The sequence below is a fragment of the Perissodus microlepis genome, chromosome 7, assembly GCF_051167445.1.
Source record: "Perissodus microlepis isolate ML-2025 ecotype Zambia chromosome 7, ASM5116744v1, whole genome shotgun sequence".
Taxonomy (NCBI): domain Eukaryota; kingdom Metazoa; phylum Chordata; class Actinopteri; order Cichliformes; family Cichlidae; genus Perissodus; species Perissodus microlepis.
In genome coordinates, this window is record NC_140467.1 from 14,283,540 (window position 1) to 14,303,725 (window position 20,186).

Sequence of the window (20,186 nt, forward strand, 5' to 3'; positions counted from 1 at the left end):
AGGATGCTGGTCACCTTTAAAACCAGTAGAGGAAGTACTGCACCTCTTCAAATTGTACTCTAAGTTGGACTGGAGCAGGAGAGGAAAGAGAAGTAAGTAGAATTATTCAACCTTTTTTTGTTACAAAGATTTATGAAGCAAACCTCTCACATAGACTTTATTTTTTTTTAAATTTATATTTTCTACATATTTTTATTTTGTATCTGGACCTTGAATTGAGACACTGTGTTTGATATTAGACTTTAATATTAAATGAGTTTCTGCGTCTGGCATCTTGCTTATTTAGTCTATTTATTTATAATGAGCTCACATTTCGCTGCTCATCAGAGTCCTTCTGATGCAGTCTGACAGCTGCAAATTCATGTTGTTCAATTTTCTGCAGCACAGTGATGAAAAACTTAAGATACATGACAAAATACTGTAATTGTAAAATAACTATAAAGGTATAAATAGTTTAGAAAATAGCAAAGACAATAAGTAAGATAAGGGCTAATGACCCTATAATTGTAAGATAACAGACATCATTATGAAAAAAAAATCATAATGATGTCTGTAATTACTGTATATTTGATGCTAACTACTTCAGTAATACAAACAGTTAATGAAAGGTTGATGTGGGTATATTTTGGTTTGAATGTGGCTCAGTGCTATGTTACGTCCTAGACTGAAGGACAGACTCCACAGGAGATTAGAGAGGAGGAAACCCACAGGCTAATCATCTTCTGTTTTGTCTGCTGCTTATTAAAAGATCTGAACGCAGACTGCAGACACACTGTGTGTGTGTGTGTGTGTGTGTGTGTGCTCTCCATTGGGTGTACCTGGCTAGAGAAACGCAGAGGATGCTGCCGGTAGAGGAGCTCATCGCTGGCCCCATGGTGGCTGATAGAGCATCAGAAGTCACTGCTGTCCTGCTACTTCTGCTGCTGTTGCTGCTGCTTTTCACCACCTGGAGACAAAGAAAACAGTCACACATACCAGGTAGTACATATATATGTACATATGTATATATATGTGTATATATATATATATATATATATATATATATGTATATATATATATATATACATATATATATAGTATACACACACACACACATATTGATATAATGTTGATATAATGGAATAATGTGTTCCTTATAGAGAGATATTTAGGATGAATAATAGGATTTGATAAATAAGGTAAAGATTTTTTTAATTGTAATTTGAAGTGTATTTAGAGTGTAATTACTGTAATTACTGTACTAACTATAAGTATTTATATACCATATTAATTAAAGGCTCCAAAGTGTCTTTTTACATCATTTAGCCATCCACTGCAAAGGAATCAGATACAGAGTAAAGTCAGCAAGCATCTAATGACAAAGAAAGGGAAACCCTCATATACACAGAAGGTCTGCAATTCATCAATGACAAAACAAGGTTTACTCAACCATCACAGAGCGTGTTCCTTGTCTATTAAAACTATCACAAAGAGTCTCTGTTTTGCAGCTCCAGGTGCAAATTCCTGTACACTGATGAAAAAGGTTCATGCAGAAGTCAAATAACAGTTACACACAGAACAAAGAGTGCCGTCCTTACTTGCCACTCTCCTATATACTAAGATCAGAGCCTGGCAGCTATCCCAAAAAAATACACTATCTTTCTCAAATTAAACTCAACAGACAAGGTTCTTGCTAATTTGCAGTAGAAGTGGGAGTCTACTATCATAACCCATTTCTCTCTGTCAGGTCCTTCCTTCTTAGCAGGACTCGGTCCCATTCTCTCCTACAGCAGGTTCATCTGGTCTGGGATTGGAACAGCGTGTAACTACTATAACAACAAATATGGGAGCATTGTGCGGGTGTGGATAAGCGGAGAGGAGACCCTGATTTTGAGCAGGCAAGTGGGTTGTTTTTTTTGTTTTTGTTTTTTAGAGTAAACCGAACTTGTTTTACAGTAAACTTTCAGACAGGATAAAGGTAAAGCCTGGTTTCTTCTGCAGGTCCTCTGAAGTGTACCACGTTTTGAGGAGTGCCCACTACACCTCCAGATTTGCGAGCAAAAAAGGACTCGAGTGCATCGGCATGTACGGAAATGGTATCATTTTCAACAGTGATGTCCTGCTTTGGAAAAAAGTGAGAACATATTTTTCTAAAGGTGAGCGATTACCACACACTGACAGCACATACTGTGGTTAGACTATTGCTTTCTTGAACTGTGGAGCTACTGAATGTTACTGTGCAGCTCTGACTGGACCCGGCCTGCAGAGGACCGTAGGAATCTGTGTGAGCTCCACAGCCAAACACCTGGACAACTTACAGGATATGACTGACCCCTCTGGACATGTGGATGCTCTCAATCTCCTGAGAGCCATCGTGTTGGACATCTCCAACAGGCTGTTCCTAAGAGTGCCGTTAAATGGTCAGTTGCGTGTTTACTGCACATAGATTCCTAAAACCGCATACTATCTGCAAGAAATTGTGATGCATGAGCTCTGGCGCTGCATCTATTGATTTTTTGTTGTTGTTGTTGTTGTTATTATTTTTAATAATTCAGAGAAAGACTTATTGAAGAAAATTCACAACTACTTTGAGACCTGGCAGACAGTTCTAATAAAACCAGATATATTCTTCAAGGTTGGATGGCTGTACAACAAGCATAAGAGAGCAGCGTAAGACACCTCATCTCACAGTAAGTCAGTATTGTGGTTTGCGATTTCTTCAACCTAATGTTTGTGTTGCTTTTTGTGCCAACAGACAGGAGCTGCAAGATGCGATGGAGAGCCTGCTTGAAGTTAAGAAAAAGATGATTCATGAAGCCGAGAAACTGGACGACGAGCTCGACTTTGCAACAGAGCTCATCTTCGCCCAGGTCGGTCTCTTTGGAGGGATTTTTGTCGTCCCCCGATACAATTGTCTTTTCTTATTCCCGTCTGTTGTGTTTAACAGAACCACGGAGAGCTATCAGCAGATAATGTCAGGCAGTGTGTGCTAGAGATGGTGATCGCAGCCCCCGACACACTTTCCATCAGCCTCTTCTTCATGCTGATGCTGCTGAAACAGAACCCGGACATAGAGCTGCAGCTAGTGGAGGAGATGAACACCGTCTTGAGTTAGTGCAGCTTTACAGTGTTTCCATATTCCATATTCACAGTTTCACTCTGGTGAGTAGAAGTATTCTGACAGATCTTTCACTTTCAGATGAAAAAGACGTGGAAAATATCGATTACCAAAGTCTGAAAGTGATGGAGAGCTTCATCAACGAGTCTTTGAGGTTTCATCCTGTGGTCGATTTCACAATGAGGAAAGCTCTGGAGGACAACGACATCGCAGGTACAAAAATCAAGAAAGGCACCAACATCATTCTCAACATTGGCCTCATGCACAAAACCGAATTCTTCCCCAAACCTAAAGAGTTCAACCTCACGAACTTTGAAAAAACGGTAAGTGAGCCGAGCGTAGTTCAGCAATAAAGGTTTCATGGTTTAAACTAAAAAAAAAAAAAAAAAAAAAAAACATGCACACACACACACACTTGAGTCTTTGCTTTCTCTCTTTGGCAGGTACCCAGTCGTTACTTCCAGCCCTTTGGCTGCGGGCCTCGTTCCTGTGTGGGCAAACACATCGCCATGGTGATGATGAAGGCCATCCTGGTCACTCTCCTGTCTCGGTACACTGTGTGTCCTCGTCAAGGCTGCACGCTCAACAGCATCAAGCAGACCAACAACCTGTCACAGCAGCCAGTGGAAGACGAGCACATCCTGGCCATGCGCTTCATCCCACGAACGACATAACCCCACAACATCAAGCTGCGAAACATAACAGCGCTTTTTACACTTCAGATGAAAACATCTTGAAATGGGTTTAAAGGCCTTAATGAAGTCCTGTACTAGGAAATACTCACAGTAAATTTGTATTAACAGCACATGTACTCCAAATTAAACTTTACTAATCTTTAACAAAGTACACTTGTTAAGTATAGATTTCTGATTCATGTTTTGACAGTGTACACAGCTCATACATTTAATAAAGATGCATTTACAATGACTGAAATAACTGAAGAAAAAAATCACATGCAGAGGAACAATGGTTCTGTATTTACATTAGTTTTATTTGTATTATGTTTTCAGTTTGATATCATTTTCTTCTCATCTCATTTAGCATCTGTTGTTTTGTAAGTGGGTCACCCAAACATTACATTACTACAGGAGCCGCTCAGCCACAGAATCTCACGCTATGAAGCTTTCTCAAAATTTCTCAAACTAAACTGTTGCAATGGTGGCACAGTGATTGGTCCTGAGTTCAACTCCACCACCTGGCTTGGGCATGATCTCTCCGGGTACTCAGTGTAGTCTCATTTTTGGCTGTGTTGACAAATTTGGTCAAATTAACTTGAGACTTTTTACTCTGTGGTTTTGTAATTACCCAACATTATGCCTGATTTTTAAAAAAGGTTTTTTAATTTATATAACTAAAAATAAAGCTATAGAAAAAGTACATTATGGCTAAGAACAATAACCCTTTTCATGAATAATTTACCGTAAATAAAATCTGCATTTACTTTGCCTTTGTGGGTATTTCTATGTTATATAATCAGTGTAGAAATATGCTATAATGCTGTATATACTTCAGCTTCACTATGCAAATAACTTCACATAAAAAAGCTCATTTTAAATATTCATTTTCATTATTGTGCAGAATCAGTAGTTCATATAAATTTTCGTATTATTACTTCCTGTTTCACACCCAGTACATGTGTTAATAAGCATAAACTCCATGAGAGCCCCAATTTATTAAATAACCAATGAGTCAAAGTCAAAGGGTCATTTTCACATGTTGAATTTATTCATAAGTTAACTGAATGTAATGACAGGCACTCCAAGAAACAAGGATGTTTTTTTTCCTCTGTACCACAGGCACAAATCAAACATGCCGTACTGGCATTAAAACATAAGGCGTAGGGTTAAAACTGAGTATTAGAGACACTGTTAGCATCACACTGTGCTTCAAACCAGCACACGGGCATAGAAGAAACGCAGAAAGCAAACTTTCCCTTCAGGCTGAATTACTTAAAACAAGCCAAAACATGTCAAAGAAACATACAAGTGTAATCTGGCACAGACCAGTCAAACAGCACATGAAGAACAATGGTTCCCTTTCTTTCAGTTAAATGCATGTAAACATTTTGTAAGAATATAAACGCATAAATATGTTCTTTTAATACTGCAGTCATACAAAAATATAACAACCCTTAACATCCACCTAATGAGAAACATGAGTGCTTAAATAATCACTCCATACCATCCAAGACAGAGCGCTCTCACTGTACGTGTCAGAAAGAAAAAAGGGGAAGTTCACGTCAGCCGCGAGCAGGCCAACTGGATATTTTACAAATATTTACAACACTTTAAATTTCATTGGAAGACGACCATGAATATGCCAAACATGACTGATCAAATGCTTCAATTTCTTATTAACCTCCACGTGGAGTCGTTGTCAGTATCGTCCTGTGCTTTTTCAATAAAGGAGCAAAAGAGCTGCAAATAAAATGAACTAGTGCAAATATACTGTGTGCTCATCCATTCAAGAGACTAAATCAAAATCAGACGACAAGCTGCTGATTCTTGGAAAATAATCAAACACTGCACTTCTGTTTAGCATCTCATGAGACAAGTCTGTAAAAAGTGAACAAGAGAGCATCTTTCTTCAGTTTTATTTGCATTTCAGCCTGATGTTATTATGGTGAAAGTCAAACAAAAATTAAAAGTGTAGCAATTCTGTAAATCCAAGGTTCAGTTGTAAGCAGGAAAAGGTGGTTGGGCTGGTTTTACCATGAGATTTATCGCTAGATCATGATTGGACCAAGTAGAAATAATCTCCATTAAGCGTCTTTAAATATTAAAGCTAGCATGCTTTTACCGGGCATTAGCCATCACAGCTCAATAGGGCTAATATGCATGATCACCATGAGCATGTGGTTATTAAAGGTGTAGAATGTATATAGTGGTGCTGCTAATTTTGAAGCCGCAACGTTTGCATTTTATCAGCCACCGTGCTGGTTTTTTGGAGAGAGAAGCAATCATAATTAGATCAAAGGTTGGATTGGCCAGATGGAGAGGTCCACTTCAGTTCTTTAATTTAGTAAAGTCCTATTAGGCTACTATTGGCTGAAGCTTCCTGTGTAAACACGTCTGCCAATCAAAGGACCCAAGCCCAAGAAAACAGCATATAGTTGTTATGAAGACAAAAAGTATGCATTTTTGTAAAGTTGGTCATTTTAATGTGGGATTGATTTGATTTGGGAGTCAGCCTCAAGGGGCCATTTTTGGTTGGTGTTGCATATTTAGCAACCATGCTTGGCTAACGAACTAATAGAAAGTGGCTTAGTGATGACATGATCCTTCAGTTTCTCTGCCGTGGCCGTCATGTAATCCTTCTGATTTGTCTGTGGTTATTCATACACTGAAGTTGCTACACTATCTTTTCTTCAATGCATCTGTTGTAAATGTGAAAGTGGAAGAGGGACAAGTGACTGTGGACTTACTCGCTCCACTGTTATGATTGTTGTAGCCTAGAAAATGTATTTCAGATCACAAAATATATATATCTTCTCTCTGGTCTACAGGAAAAAGAAACAACTGAGAACTTCATTATTTTACACTTTGAGAATTTTCTGTTATACAAAGCATACCATCAGAATTTAACCAGGAAAGAAGGCTTCAATCGTTTAGTGATTATGGAGCTCTTTCACGACTAAAAGGCAATAATGAAACACCCACAGATGATTAAACACCATCATTTGACCCTGAGCTTTTAACCTGCCATGTCTTTCAATGTGTTAGAATTCTGCCAAATAAATAAAACCAAATCTTACTAAATAACTTTGAGTGAAATTCATAAAGACCGCAAAATAAAGATCAAAAGCCACAACAGCAGGTTTCTCCTTTTCTGTTCAGCACTTCAGCTCTGTGTACCTTCCTCTTCAGTGAGGGTCTGGTGGGTTTAGTTCCTCAGTGGTTTCAGTGGTGGTGAGTGGTGCTGCAGCTCTGAGTCTCAGAGGCTCTGTAAAGCTCTCTGGCAGTGGTAGATCAGGCAGTCAGGCAGGTCGGGCACCGGCGACCGCAGCCAGACAGCCAGCCAGCCGGCATTCACCCGGCAATGCATCAGACACGGCAGATCCTGAAGGAGACGGCAAGCTACGATTCCTTCCATGCCTGAGCAGAAAACAATGAAGGTTACTCAGTGTGAAAATACAGCAAAAAGTATAGGACATATTAATATCTATGTCTCCTTTTCTGTATGCAATTTTAAAATCTTCTTCTTCTTCTTCCCCTTTGTAATGCTGTTTATTGGTACCGTCGTGTTATTTAATGATGTTCATGCTGCATACAAGCGAAAGTTGAATTTGTAAGTTTTCTTCATAAACTCCTAACTACACCTCATTAGAGGCATATTTGACGTATAGTCAAGCTGCATTATCTCATCTTTTTAATTAATGTAGTTTTTTAAAACAGTTATTCCTAATGTTAAGAATAAATATACAGTAGTTACCACAGATGAGTTGGTGAATATTCTAACACATACATGTTGATGTGAATGCTGCTTTTATATGTATTAAGCATAAAATGATACTCTCAGTTTGAACAGCTTGAATACGAGCAGGAAACAAATGTTCATTCACCTATAACTTCCACAACATGAAGCTGGAGCTTCTTCTTCAGAGCATTCAGAGTGGCTGTGAGAGGTTCTTGGTTGTCATTTATCAACGTCAGATTCTGCTTTGTGTCGTGAGAGAAGGAAAGCCACATCGTCCCGTATTCCTCCGTGGACACCACAAAAGGCCTGCAGGAAACTTGGATTAATTTTATGTCACTTAAATGCTGCACTTCAAATACGAGCACTACATATCTCACCTGATGAAGCTGGTTAAAGGGACTTTATATGAAAACTGCAATGACTGAGACGTCCCAGCAGGCAGCTGGTAAGATACCGTCCCGACCACCTCGACGTGAACCGCAGGCCTCTTCACAGTTAGAGAATACTGGCCCACTGCTACACTGTGGCTTGTCACCTCCCCCGCTGGACTATCACATAGGCAGGATACCTAAAAATAAACAATACAACGAAGCAACCTCATTATGAAAGACTAATGGACACCAAACTACTCTATTGATCATTTTCCACTGAATAATTTACCTCAAGTTCTTCAGAGTCGACCTGAAGCAGCATCTGTTGTATGGCAGACTCGGAGGAGTTCATAATAAAAACAACTAATATTAATGAATCTTCCTTCTGCACATGACAGGCTGAGAGATTCAGGCTTTGGTTGGCACACAAAGGAGCGATTTCTGAGTGTGAAAGGCCAGAAAGCTCTGCAGGAAGATAAGAATCCAGACACACTTCTGTTAGTCTGCCTGGGTCGTTATGTGGACCAGGATCAGCAGCTACCACACAGTTATCCCTGCGGAGAGCAGGGTTACATCCCTTTGTGTCAGGTTCAGTTAACTCTGCCTCTGCGTGACAGGTGCCATTAGCAGTAGTGAGGCTCTGAGAGAGCTGAGATGTCTGTTCGGCCAGCTCTGAGGCGTTGTTGGAGTCTAGTAGGTTGTTACACAGCAGGTTATCTACAGCACTGGGAGGAGAGATGAGGGAGCTGGATGTTTGCTCGTTTGCGTTAAAGGACGAGCCCAGACCTTGACCTTTGGCTTTTCTTCGGAATCGCTGTGGTGTCGGCTCAGATTTTCCCATCTGTTAGAGGCAAAAACACATATGTAGGAAAAAATGTTCAGAATCAGCAATGCAAATAGCTGCACAAATAGCTCCACATTAAACACTTTCACTTATAGCAGGGGTTTTAAACATAAAGCCCAGGGCCGAGAATTGGCCCTGCAAGGTCTCCAATCTGGCCCAGTGACAGCTTTGGAAAATATGAAGAACATCATTAATTTTGGACTTTGAAATGCGTGTTCAAGACATACCTAAGCAAGTTTAAATGAAAGTTTAAATGAAAGAACTACTAGAACTTTTTATGCATTTATCAAGTAGTTTCAAAGATCTGGCCCACTTAAGATCAAAGTGGGCTGCATGTGGTCTATGATGTAAAATGAGTTTGACATCCTTAAATTAATAGCATTAGTAGATCCTACCACCCGAGAAAATGTTCAGCCAATCATTGAATATGTTCTAAAAAGCAACACCTTTTGTCTCATCTTAGACTCACCAAGTAGCTAAACGGGCCTCACAAAAATGTATCATTGTTTGGTTCATCATCATTAATTTTGATAATAAAAACAGACGAGTGTTCATCCGGTCCTCTTTGTGCAATACTTCTTCCAAAAAAATGTTGCCCTCTATGTTGAAATTGCCAAAAATGTAAAAATAGATTAACACATATTTTATTCAGGGCTACCTTCAGGGACTTAGTGCGATCATAAAGTTCCACAACTCTGGCCATAAATATCAAAAACCGTCACTGATTTAAATGTTCCTTAAAAGTCATCTCCTTCGGCAACACTCCCATGTTTTCAGTGTGGCTGCTATTTTTGAATCAGAGGAACTCCTGTTCTACCCCACTGCCCTTGTGGGTGATGCATGCTTTATCTCCTCCTCATTTCAAAATGATGACCCTTCAAAAGAATTGAATTAATTAAACGAAGGCAGGCAAATCTGGTGAGTTGGGTGATAAGCACAGACTGAGTTGTCGAGGCCAAAAAAAGATATTAATTTTAATTGTATTTTAAATGTGCTGTCAGTAGGCACATTATGACATGTACAAGTGATCAGCTTGTTTACAGCATAACTGACTCCAGTGACAGTTTAAACTCTGACCTGATGCCCTAAAACTCCTGTGGCTAAAGTGTTTTCAGTGATCCTCCACATAAAAATCAGAACAGTCTGAACCATAAGCTGATGCTTGCTCTTTGCACATATGGTATATGGATTGATAACCTCACCAGAGACACAGAGCTTTGGGAAGCCAGGCCAACAAACAGCGAAGAGGCCAGCTGCTGTTTCTCTTGTTCAGGCTCTGGGGTCGGTGTCTGAGTTGGAGTTTGGCTGTGCAAACTGTCGCCTTCGCCCTGCCGGCCGGGAGACTGAATGGGACTGGGAACCTCAACCTGTGCAGCTTCCTCTACAGGTTCTCTCTGGGCCAGATAGCCCTCCCTTCCCCACACCCTCTTTACGCCATCCAGCTTCAAAGCTGAAGAGCTGAAACACGAACAGCAAGTCTTCAGTGTGAATTCAACACTAAAACTAGGAACTTGATTACACCAACAAATGCATGCATGTGGTGTCCACATACCCTCCTTTGTGTGAGAGGTCAGCGCTATCCCCTGACAGACCCGAACTCATGGACAACAGTGTAGGAGACTGTCTGTCAGTGATGCTGCAGGAGGACATGCTGATAGGCAGAGAAAGGCCATAGGGCTCCAGGCTCAAGGCTGAGATAGACAACAAAGTCAGAACAAATCCAAACAAGACGCCGAATGTGCTGCCAAGATATTTATCTACATTTTACCTTTTGACTGATCTAATTCCTCTTGCCGTTGGTGGGGAGGTTTGTATGGAGCAGCGCCGGCAGCCAACGCCTCTGACACAAATCTGTCAAGAAATGACAGCGAGGAATCCACCTAGAAACAATCAAACAGTCACACAAAATTGCCGCAGGACTGAAGACGTTGCGCCTGAGTGCTCTGTGTGCCTGCTCAGCTACATAAAAACATATCATTACTAATTTATGTGTTTAAAATAAAATTCTTGGCCAAAAGAAGAGAGATTGGTTTTCTTGCTCTCTAAATGAATGAAAGTGAGTCCGATACTGAATGAAGTTCTCTGGAGAGCCCCACTCTTCAGACTTCTCCAGACATGTTACAGTTTTGATGACTCATGAAATGAATAATGTGATTTCAGTAAAGGCTGTCATCAATCTAATCAATTTTGCACCCTGAGGGGTGTTTCCATAAAGTGTTTGCAGGTTTTCACAACCGTCAACTAACCTGCTTTTACTGTGAAAAGAGCTACAGAGTTAATATTTAAATGTTATTAATGTGGCCGGGTTCTCTGCTCACTGCAAACAAGTTAAACACGTTACCTCCAGAGTCTCTGGTTTGGCACCTCGTGGCAACACCCTGGCTCTTAGTTCAGGGTCTTGGCTGAGGTACTGCAACTCATGCGCCCTTTGTCTCAGCACTGTATCCAGGGAGCTGCTGTATGTCTCAGAAACCTCCTGAGTTACAGAAGCATCAGCGCCACCTTTGCAGAGTTTGGTCATGGCCATGAGGACCCAGCTCTTGGTTTCACTACTGCTGTTCTTCATGTCCAAAAGTTTGGCTAGCAGGCTCAGGACTTCAGCAGGTTCAAGATCCTCCCTCAAATGAGAGTATTCCCCAAGCACCTGGGAATTACAGAGAGTAAGTAAAGGTTTAGCATAAATGTTAATGAAGTTCTGTAGAACGTTTTTAGTTGCAACACAGGAAAACTGTAAACTTGTTGTTGTCTCTCTCTTTTGAACTAGTGTCACCTTCTGTAGTGATACCCAAAGCAAGTAGTTTCTCCACCTATTTCTAAAGAACAGTTCCTGGTTATGATCCCGTTTTCATACAGCACTGTGCAAAAGTCTTGAGCCAGCCCTCATTTTTTAATATTTTGCTTCCAAGGAGCAACTCTTTTAAAATGGTCTTGAGGAATAGTTCTTCAGGCTTTGTGAAGGTTTTTTTTTTTTTTAAGTTTTTCTTTGGATATTGGCTGCTTTGTCCCCCATTTTCAGTCCAATCTCAGTCCTGAGCCACTTAATATGGACATATGAATTATTCAAGCACTTAAATCAAGGGATGAACTAGTGTTTTACCTACACATACAATAGACAATTTAGCAAAGAACCAGTATTAATCTGTATCTTTAAGTATTTTGTTAGTGGTCACAGTGGAAGGGTGGTTATTAAGCCATTCTTAAGGAAGGGAAACTGCTAACCCTTTTTACAGGTGTGGTGTGATCAGGAGAGAGGAATAATAGTGGGTGTCTAGGCCACCTGTTTAATACACTGGAGGCTGGTTTAGTGTTGCGGTTCAACTAGTTTGGTTATTTTTTGAATCCTTTTAAAAACGTAATTCTTTATAAATTCAGTAGTCAAAAGATCAAAGTTACCACATAATCCACTTTAATGTGAGGCAACATTTGTGCTCCTTTATTAGCTGATCTCTTTGGGCTTCCCGACTCTTGGGTCAGGAAAAAGCAAACACATCTGCACTTGTTCTTGTTGGTTACTGCCTCTATATTTCAAGCTAACACATATTAACCTGGCTGTGTTGTTTATTTGTCACAGGCTTCAGTTCCTGTGAGCTGACTAACATGTTCTCGACCAGACTCAGACATGACTAAACGTTCAGCTTCTGGATCCTGAAACCTGTGCAGAATTTGTACGCTCATATTTTTTCACAGCACTGATTTTATTTTTCCTCCATTTTTCGGAACATTAATTTAAAAGAATTTTGTATTTCAAGCACTTTTATATTTAACTGTATGACGTAAACCGAGCAGTAACTGCATGTACTGTTCTTTTGCTTCTCGCTCTTATTACATAATAATATAAAAGTCTATTAATGATCCACATCGTGAGAGCATCACTCACCCAGCTGATGACTTGGAGGAAGCGCTGTGGCAGTTTGCCAGGCTCTCCCCGCAGCAGAGGAATGTACGAATTCACAGCAAACAGCCTCAACTTCCTGTCTTCCTCCACACTGTCAAAGCCTGCGTATTTAGAGAGAAATTCATCATCCATCATTCACAATTAAAATTTCAATCAATCAGCATCATATCAGTGAGCAAGAAAATCACAACAGAATCATTTGAACGTGTGGGTTTCTCACCCTCAGACAGCAGTTTGAGAAAACTGTTAGGGATGTCAGGCTGCATCATGTCTCCACCAAGAGAAAACACAGTGTTCATCGTTTCTATGAACCACTCGTTGTCTGGTGCATATGTACAGTGGTTTATAGGAAAATACAAGAAATTTAACAAACAAAGTATAAAAGATACACTTTGAGCAACAGGTTGAAAATCTATCAAGGATAAAATTGCAGTGAATTTGTACTAACTTAGCATCATAAATGAGATTATATTTAAAAATCTTTTGTTAATTTCTGTTTACTTTCTGTCACGTAATCTCAACCTCCAATTGTTGATAGTTATGATGTTTTAGCGCAATATTAACTCAAAAAAGTATCAAGGGTTTCCAATAAAAAGAAACTTGAATGTTAATGTTTTCTCTAAATTCGTCATATTATTGCTAGGAAGTATAAATTTACATCAGGATTTTTCAAAACCTTTTTTGTGCAGTTTCATCATGCATTCACTGTGGGTGAAGAACACTGAGTCCCCACCACATGTCCATTTGTGAAATGTCCTAGCTACTAAATATTCTACAGTGAACTGTTAGAGGTTTTATCACAAAAGGAAGTGATTGGGATCATCAGAAATTCAGCCACAAAGTTGTACACCTCGTAAAATCCACAAAGCAGGGTCAGCGGATGCTGAGGCACATAGTGCACAGAGGTCACCGACTTTCTGCAGGCTCAATCACTACGACCTGATGGAGGAGTCTGGGTTTAACGGTTGGATTATGGGCCCATAGTTCCAGTGAAAGTAAATGGTTCTTATATTTTTTTTTTTCTACTCTAAGTGTGCATTCAACATGCTTTACACAACTTGCCTCATTCACCCATTCACACAAGCTCTCTTTCTCTCTAACATTCACACACACTCATACTTACACATTCATTAATTATAATACATTGTTATCATAGTTGGCATGCGGACTGGAGCAGACGGGGGATCAAACCACCACCAATTAGTGCTCTACCACCTGAACTACAGTCTCATAGCAGGACATTTTAGACAATTTGACTCTCCCAACCTTCTGTGAACAATTTGGCCATGGCAACTCCTTCCAACATGACTGCATACCAGTGCACAAAGTAAGGTCCATAAAGACATGGATGACTGGAAGAACGTGACTGGCCTGCACAGAGTGCTGACTTCAATCCGACAGAACGCCTTTAGGACGAATTGGAGTGGAGACTGCGAGCCAGGCCTCTTTGTCCAATATCAATGTCTCACTTCACAAATGCAATTCTGGAAGAGTGGTTAAAAATTCCCATAAAAAAGTTGTTACAACTGCAAAGTGTGAGCTGACATCACATTATTTCCTATGGATTAAACATGGGAAGTCACTGAAGCTCATATGCCCGTGAAGGAAGGTGACCAAATACTACTTGTGGTTAAAGGGTCTTTCTCCCATCTCTTCTTTACTTTTTAAAGTTTGATTTATGTGAAATCAAACCAGAAAAGCTGAAGTGACAGCCTGTTGTGACTCAGCACAACAACATAAGTTTACAAAGAGTTACTTTGAATATGAGTTTCTATGACTGTGATTTCTTAGTCGCAGCATTTTACAGCTCCAGAGGGCCACAGGAGTGATAATGAATGGACATTTAAGACGATTACACTTTAAAGGATATTTTTCCGCCAGTTCTGCCACCTTCCCCACCAGGTCAATGGTAGTGTGATCATCTTCACTGATACGCAGAAACTCCAGCATCTTCTCAACAATGACTGTAACATTCTGGGCATTAGTGATGCGAAAGAGCAACTCCAGCGTCTACAAGACAAAAAAAAAAGAAGCCTGGTAATGCTAAAAACCTGCAACCCTACAACCTCACACGTTCAGACTACATCACCGTGAGCCTCACCTCACGCTTAATAATGAGGTCAGGGTGATCAAGACACTCTATGATGGTCATCTGATGCTGCAAGGCCAGTTTAGGATCCTGCTGGACAACGTAGGTGAGGGCCTTCAGGCCTGCAGTATCATAGAGAAAGTGTTTTTGTTAGATTTTCAACAAAGAGACATTATTTATGTACAGTCGTGTTTCTCTTTGTCTCTTACCTAGATATTTTAGATTTATCTTGGGGGACAAAACAAAGTTTCCAATGCACTTTGCAGCTTTTTCCAAAAGGTCGGACTTTGGATGAATTGTGTAAATACATTTTACACACTCGTATAAAATAGCTGGAAATAAAGAGAAACATATATAAGTGGCTGACAGAAGAACTTAAATGGTTACAAAAAACATACTGATTAGAAACGCTGCATACCATAAGTGATGTTATGGTTCATCTCTGCTCTTTGTAAAGACTCATCAAGGACTTCATACATGACATCACTTGTACTATGAAGAGAGAGAACATGCACAAAATCAGTGAAGAATCGGCTGATTTTAGTGAGATGTGAAGATGGGACAAATAATATCTACCTCTGATCATTTTTCCCAAGTAAGGAGAGTATTCTGAGCAGCTGAATTTGAAGCCATGGAGCAGGAACAGTGTGATAATTAAAATCCATGGGCAGCTTTCCTCCCACCACCTGCTTCAATATGGTGACAAAACTTGGCATCAGGTCCTTGTAAGCTTCTGGGTTCTCCTGCATTAAAGCAAAAAAAAAAAAAAAAAATACATACATATGTACATTTCAACAGAGTACTGCAAATTATGAGGAAACCAGTAACTACCTGGATCATCTGCAGGTAGATGTGTAGTGAGGCTGTCATCACACCAGGATCTTTGTCACAAAGAGCTTTGCGAAACTTGTTGTGTATGTGCTGAACTTGATTTGGTGCTATTAGGTAGAACTTGTACAGCGCCAGGACTGCTTTCCGTCTAATGATTTCTCTGAAAGTTTATTCCGACAAAAACGTATTAATAAAAATATTCAAGCTCAACGGCACAAAAAAATATTCAACCATGCATGCAGGTGATGAGCAGCGTTCATTACTTTGGGTGATTTAGTTTTTCCTCCACTAGAGGAAGGATTGCAGGGATCATATCTTTGGGGAACATCTGGCTGACAACAGTCAGAGCCATGCACACTTCAATAAGATTTGTACTCTGAAGATCCTGTGAACACAAAACACGACAATCAAATATCCTAAATTCCCTTTTGGACATCGTATGACGAATGTTGTGTAAGCCCACGCCCACCTTTAACACAGTGTTTACCAGGAGGAGCAGAAGCTCGTGACTTTCATTCAGAAATAAGGACACAGCGAGGTAACCTGAAAAACCACAAATAAACATATTTGTGACCAAAGCAGTCTAGCTTTTTCATATTTAACACTGATGTTGTAAATAAATCCATATTCTGCAACACTCTCAACACTCTGAAGCTTTTAAAGCAGCGGTCCCCAACCACGGGGCCTCGGACCGGTCCCGGTCCGTGAGTCGTTTGGTACCGGGCCACGAGAGTTGAGGCTCAGGTGTGAAATGTATAGTTTTCAGGGTTTTTAACAGTTTTCAGCGTTATTTTTGTTATCGTTTACTCGGTTTTCCTTGGTATTTTCACGTGTGTTATGAATAAATTTTCTTTTTTTCGGTACCGGTACTAGTTTTATTTTGTTGTATTTATCCGCGACACCTTAAAGGCCGGTCCATGAAAATATTGTCGGGCATAAACCGGTCCGTGCCGCAAAAAAGGTTGGGGACCGCTGTTTTAAAGTACCACCTTGTGTCTTTTTGTTGTATAAATCTTTATTGTTAAATCCTCAAAAATGACAGTATTATCCTTTAAATTAAGAAAAGAGGAGGGAGTGAGGCCACGTAAGGACTCGCACTGGAACATAAATGTAAAATGATTCATGAGACCAGGTGCGGTGGGTTTTTTTTATTCCTTCGTAGTATTCTTTTACATGTCGTTCTGTGTGCCAAGGATTTAGAGGAAGATCAGCAGCTTTCAACAACCAGCTGGAGCCCACCTCCTGTCAGTACATTCTGTTCAGCTGACTCTCATCTCATCAACACCCTTCTCTTTTTCCCAAGTAATCAAACATGAGTTATGAAACTAGACATATGTCAGAATTTGCCACAAAGGACGAAGCTTTTATTGTTCTATGCAATATTCTCCTCGTTGTCCTAACAGGTTTATGCAACCTGCCTCATCATCAGCTGCTCCTCCTGGCCTTGTGTGTAGATCATAAGAACAAATGGGCCCTGACACACGAGACTGAGGAATGAGTTATTTATTAAACCTACCGACTCTCTTTTCCAGAACAGTGCCTTGCTGAGCCAGTTTAATGGCATGAATATAGCTGAAGGAAGCCTCGTAGCCCAACATTTCACAGTAGATCGATCGCACCATGAGCTCCTTCATCTGCCTCTGAATCAGATTATGACAAAAGGAAGAAGTAAACACACTGGTAACTTCGTGTCTCGGTGGAATTTTAATATATATGATTTCTTGTGTAAGACAGCAGAGAAAAACCAGGAAAGATTTACCATGGTGGTGTTGGGAGAGGACACTTGTTCTTTGATCGCCAAAAGCTCATGCTGAATAAGTTTTTCTTCCTCCTATAGAACAGGAAACAATGGGAAGTAAGATGAAATACATTGGTGGTTTACCGAGTCATGCTTATTTCAAGGTAGTGAGAAGTTTACAGCGAGCCAGTGATGCAAAGAAACATAAGTTTAAATGTATTTCAGACTGTGAGACGTCAAGGTTTATTCCTATAGAGTATTCCTACTGAACATGAGAATTATTTGAATTCTGTCATAAAGTTTTCGGCCTTGGCGATACCTTGTAGAGCAGGGGTCTAAACTTAAATGAGCGTGGGCCACTGTTGGCACTGTCATCTCATTGGGGGGCCACATTAGTGTTCATGTAGTACAAAAACCCCACAAAAAATAGAAAACACCCACAAATATTTCCGAAAATGTAGTGCGGGTTTTTTTTTTGCAAATAAACAAATTGGTACTCTCTTTCCTGCCAGACACGTGGCAGCACTTCTGCTATAATTTTCCTACTAATTTCCTACTAAAGTCCTAAGAAGCTCTATTTTCTCAAAAGCTTGATTTTATGAGTAATTCACTTTGAAACACTGGGAAATACTGGCATCAGTGGGCGAAACAGATGGCACTGTACTGTTAGAGACTTAAGAGTCTTCTGAATATTTCTTCACAGTCAAATGAATTGATAGGACTTGAAGATATGCAATAATGGGGTGGTGGTCATTGTTACTCATGTAATCAACCCTTCAAGTAGGACGGAAACTCTTTTGGGATATTAAGATATCTTCTTAATTCAGAAAAACGGGGAAATGTTTGCTTGGAATTTCCAAGATGGTGTGAAAAGTTAATTTTGGCTGCTCCCTTTTCATAAGGAGTCTCCACAGCAAGTAGTTTTACATGCTTAATTTGGCAGAGTTTTTACGGTGGATACTCTTCCTGACACAACCTCAAAGGGGATTTGTATCTGTGCTCGGAAATGAACCAGCAAGCTTTTGCTTGCCAAAAGGTAACTGGAATATACAGACACACCATTTAACACCAAAGAAATGCAGTAAGAATTTCAGGTATGCAGGTTTAACAATACAAGGTTTATACAAACTGGCCACTTTATTAGTTACACCTAGCTCATACTAGTGACTAGTCACTCTCTTGATTCATGATGTGAAACTCCCATCCTACAAATACCAAAGGTGTTCTTTTGGACTAACATCTGTTGACTGTTTATTATTAATCCTTTATTTATCCAGGTAAAAAATCTCATTGAGATTAAAAATCTCATTTCCAAGAGGAGGAGGTCATTTGAGTACAGTGACTCATTGTCATGTTCAAGAAACCGGTTTGAGATGATTTGAGTTTTGTGACATGGCGTGTTATTCAGGTTATGGAGTTTAATTGATGCTCAGTTTGCACTGGGGTGCCCAACATGTGCCAAGAAAATATCTCTCACACCATTACACCAGCAGCAGCAGCCTGAACCACTGAGTAGGATGGATCCAAGATGTTTATGCCAAGTTCAGACCCAACCATCCGAATGTTCCAATAGAAAATGTGAAACCAGGCAATATTTTTCTAATCTTTTATTGTCCAATATTTGGTGAGGCCATCCAAATTGTAGCCTCAGTTTCCTGTTCTTTTTCCCCCCCTTTTATTAATCAGTTCCTCCAGTCAGTTTCCTGTTCTTAGCTGACAGGAGTGGCACCTGCTGTGGTCTTCTGCAGCTATAGCACAACTGCTTCACAGTTAAGTGTGTTGTGCATTCAGAATTTAAACATTCAGGTTTGCTCTTCTGCGTTTTCTCTTTTTCGGGCAACGTTCTCTATAAACTCTAGAGAAAATCCAAGCAGAGGAGCAATCTGAAAGACTGAAATACTCAGACCAGCCTGTCTGACACTAAGAACCATGCCATGATCACCTAAATCACCCTTTTCCCAGATTCCGGGTGGTCAAGTTTGAACTTCAGCGGGTTCGCATGTCTAAATGCATGGAACTGCTGCAACGAAATTAGAGATTTGTGTTAAAAAGCAGCTGAACAGGTGTATCTTATAAAGTGGCAAGTGAGTGAATACTGCTGACTACTTGTCCTGTATGCATTGAGTGCTTTCTGCCACAGAGACTAGACGTGATAAATACCAGGATCCTGTCCAAAAAACATTTACCACAACCTCGGAAATCCCAGAAGACGAACTTCTCCAATTTGTCTGAGTTTACGAAAATGACATGAACGCACCAGTGAGGATAAATGCGTGACGTAGCACTGCTATCATTTGTTCTGCCACATGATATTAACATGGCAAAAACAACACAACGCCTGTAAACCAGCCTCTAACTTAGTACAGTAATGTAAGGCCTCCAGTAAGTAGGTTAAACGTAAAGACATGCCTATAATGAGTTAGCACAGGCAGCTTAGCTTAGCAACCTTAGACGGTATCGTCAACTTATCTTGTTTTTAGTTCATTTCAAAGGGCAAACTCACATGTTTAGACGTTAGCTCAGTGATTCCTCTGATGAGGTTTCCTAGCTTTGAAGTAGAGGACAGTTTTGCAGACCCAGGGTGAGAGTCTAAAGAGAGGAGGCTCGGCAGAGCTGTCAGCGTCTTCTCCACAACATCGCTCATTTTGGCAGCTAAAAGCGGGCTAAGCAGCTGGCTTCTCTCTTATAAAACACACTTATTAAATCGCTAAACATCACAATAAGAGTCTCTTACATACACACAGTAAATGTTACTAGTTAAACATTTAAAACGACTAAAAGAGTTACAACACTGGCTCTCCTGTCGGCCATTGTTTTGAATCGGCAAGGCTTTTTGATGATGTCACTTCCGCTTGATTTGAAACTTTATTGGAAACCCTCAACAGTAACAGTGGGCCCTCACTCT

The 20,186-nt window shown here is 40.2% G+C and overlaps 2 protein-coding genes across 3 annotated transcripts; one reads left to right on the forward strand and one right to left on the reverse strand.

The window, feature by feature from the left end:
* The first annotated feature begins 2 nt into the window (after positions 1–2).
* On the forward strand, positions 3–4,542 carry LOC146382768 (brain aromatase-like). 2 transcript variants are annotated; one of them, XM_084933638.1, is made up of 10 exons: positions 3–92; positions 827–978; positions 1,727–1,877; positions 1,981–2,135; positions 2,223–2,399; positions 2,535–2,649; positions 2,735–2,849; positions 2,927–3,089; positions 3,179–3,420; positions 3,541–4,542. In XM_084933638.1, the coding sequence occupies exons 2-10, from the start codon at positions 840–842 to the stop codon at positions 3,769–3,771; spliced, it is 1,488 nt and encodes a 495-aa protein (XP_084789764.1). In that variant the 5' UTR covers positions 3–92; positions 827–839; the 3' UTR covers positions 3,772–4,542. The 2 variants fall into 2 exon arrangements, with proteins under 2 accessions (XP_084789764.1, XP_084789766.1); XM_084933640.1 differs by having other exon boundaries at positions 3,179–3,310.
* A 258-nt stretch (positions 4,543–4,800) lies between these two features.
* Positions 4,801–20,128, reverse strand: ap4e1 (adaptor related protein complex 4 subunit epsilon 1). Its single transcript, XM_084933609.1, has 21 exons — positions 19,785–20,128; positions 17,303–17,374; positions 17,060–17,183; positions 16,013–16,086; positions 15,807–15,928; positions 15,544–15,703; positions 15,289–15,455; positions 15,131–15,204; positions 14,922–15,044; positions 14,725–14,834; positions 14,490–14,633; positions 12,844–12,952; positions 12,606–12,724; positions 11,070–11,372; positions 10,497–10,608; positions 10,281–10,419; positions 9,931–10,186; positions 8,174–8,725; positions 7,891–8,081; positions 7,659–7,819; positions 4,801–7,191 (listed from the first exon to the last, which is right to left on the reverse strand). The coding sequence occupies exons 1-21, from the start codon at positions 19,923–19,925 to the stop codon at positions 7,031–7,033; spliced, it is 3,414 nt and encodes a 1,137-aa protein (XP_084789735.1). The 5' UTR covers positions 19,926–20,128; the 3' UTR covers positions 4,801–7,030.
* Between the last annotated feature and the right edge of the window lie 58 nt (positions 20,129–20,186).

What these genes read in the sequence shown, in the direction of transcription:
- LOC146382768 (XM_084933638.1), top strand. Translation starts at nt 840, where the DNA reads ATGCTGCCGGTAGAGGAGCTCATCGCTGGCCCCATGGTGGCTGATAGA. An exon ending in CCTAAGAGTGCCGTTAAATG is followed by an intron (nt 2,400 to 2,534) that starts GTCAGTTGCGTG and finishes TTAATAATTCAG; the next exon opens with AGAAAGACTTATTGAAGAAA. An exon ending in GGAGATGAACACCGTCTTGA is followed by an intron (nt 3,090 to 3,178) that starts GTTAGTGCAGCT and finishes TTTCACTTTCAG; the next exon opens with ATGAAAAAGACGTGGAAAAT.
- ap4e1 (XM_084933609.1), bottom strand. Translation starts at nt 19,925, where the DNA reads ATGAGCGATGTTGTGGAGAAGACGCTGACAGCTCTGCCGAGCCTCCTC. An exon ending in ACCTCATTATTAAGCGTGAG is followed by an intron (nt 14,634 to 14,724) that starts GTGAGGCTCACG and finishes TTTGTCTTGTAG; the next exon opens with ACGCTGGAGTTGCTCTTTCG. An exon ending in TCGACTCTGAAGAACTTGAG is followed by an intron (nt 8,082 to 8,173) that starts GTAAATTATTCA and finishes GTTTATTTTTAG; the next exon opens with GTATCCTGCCTATGTGATAG.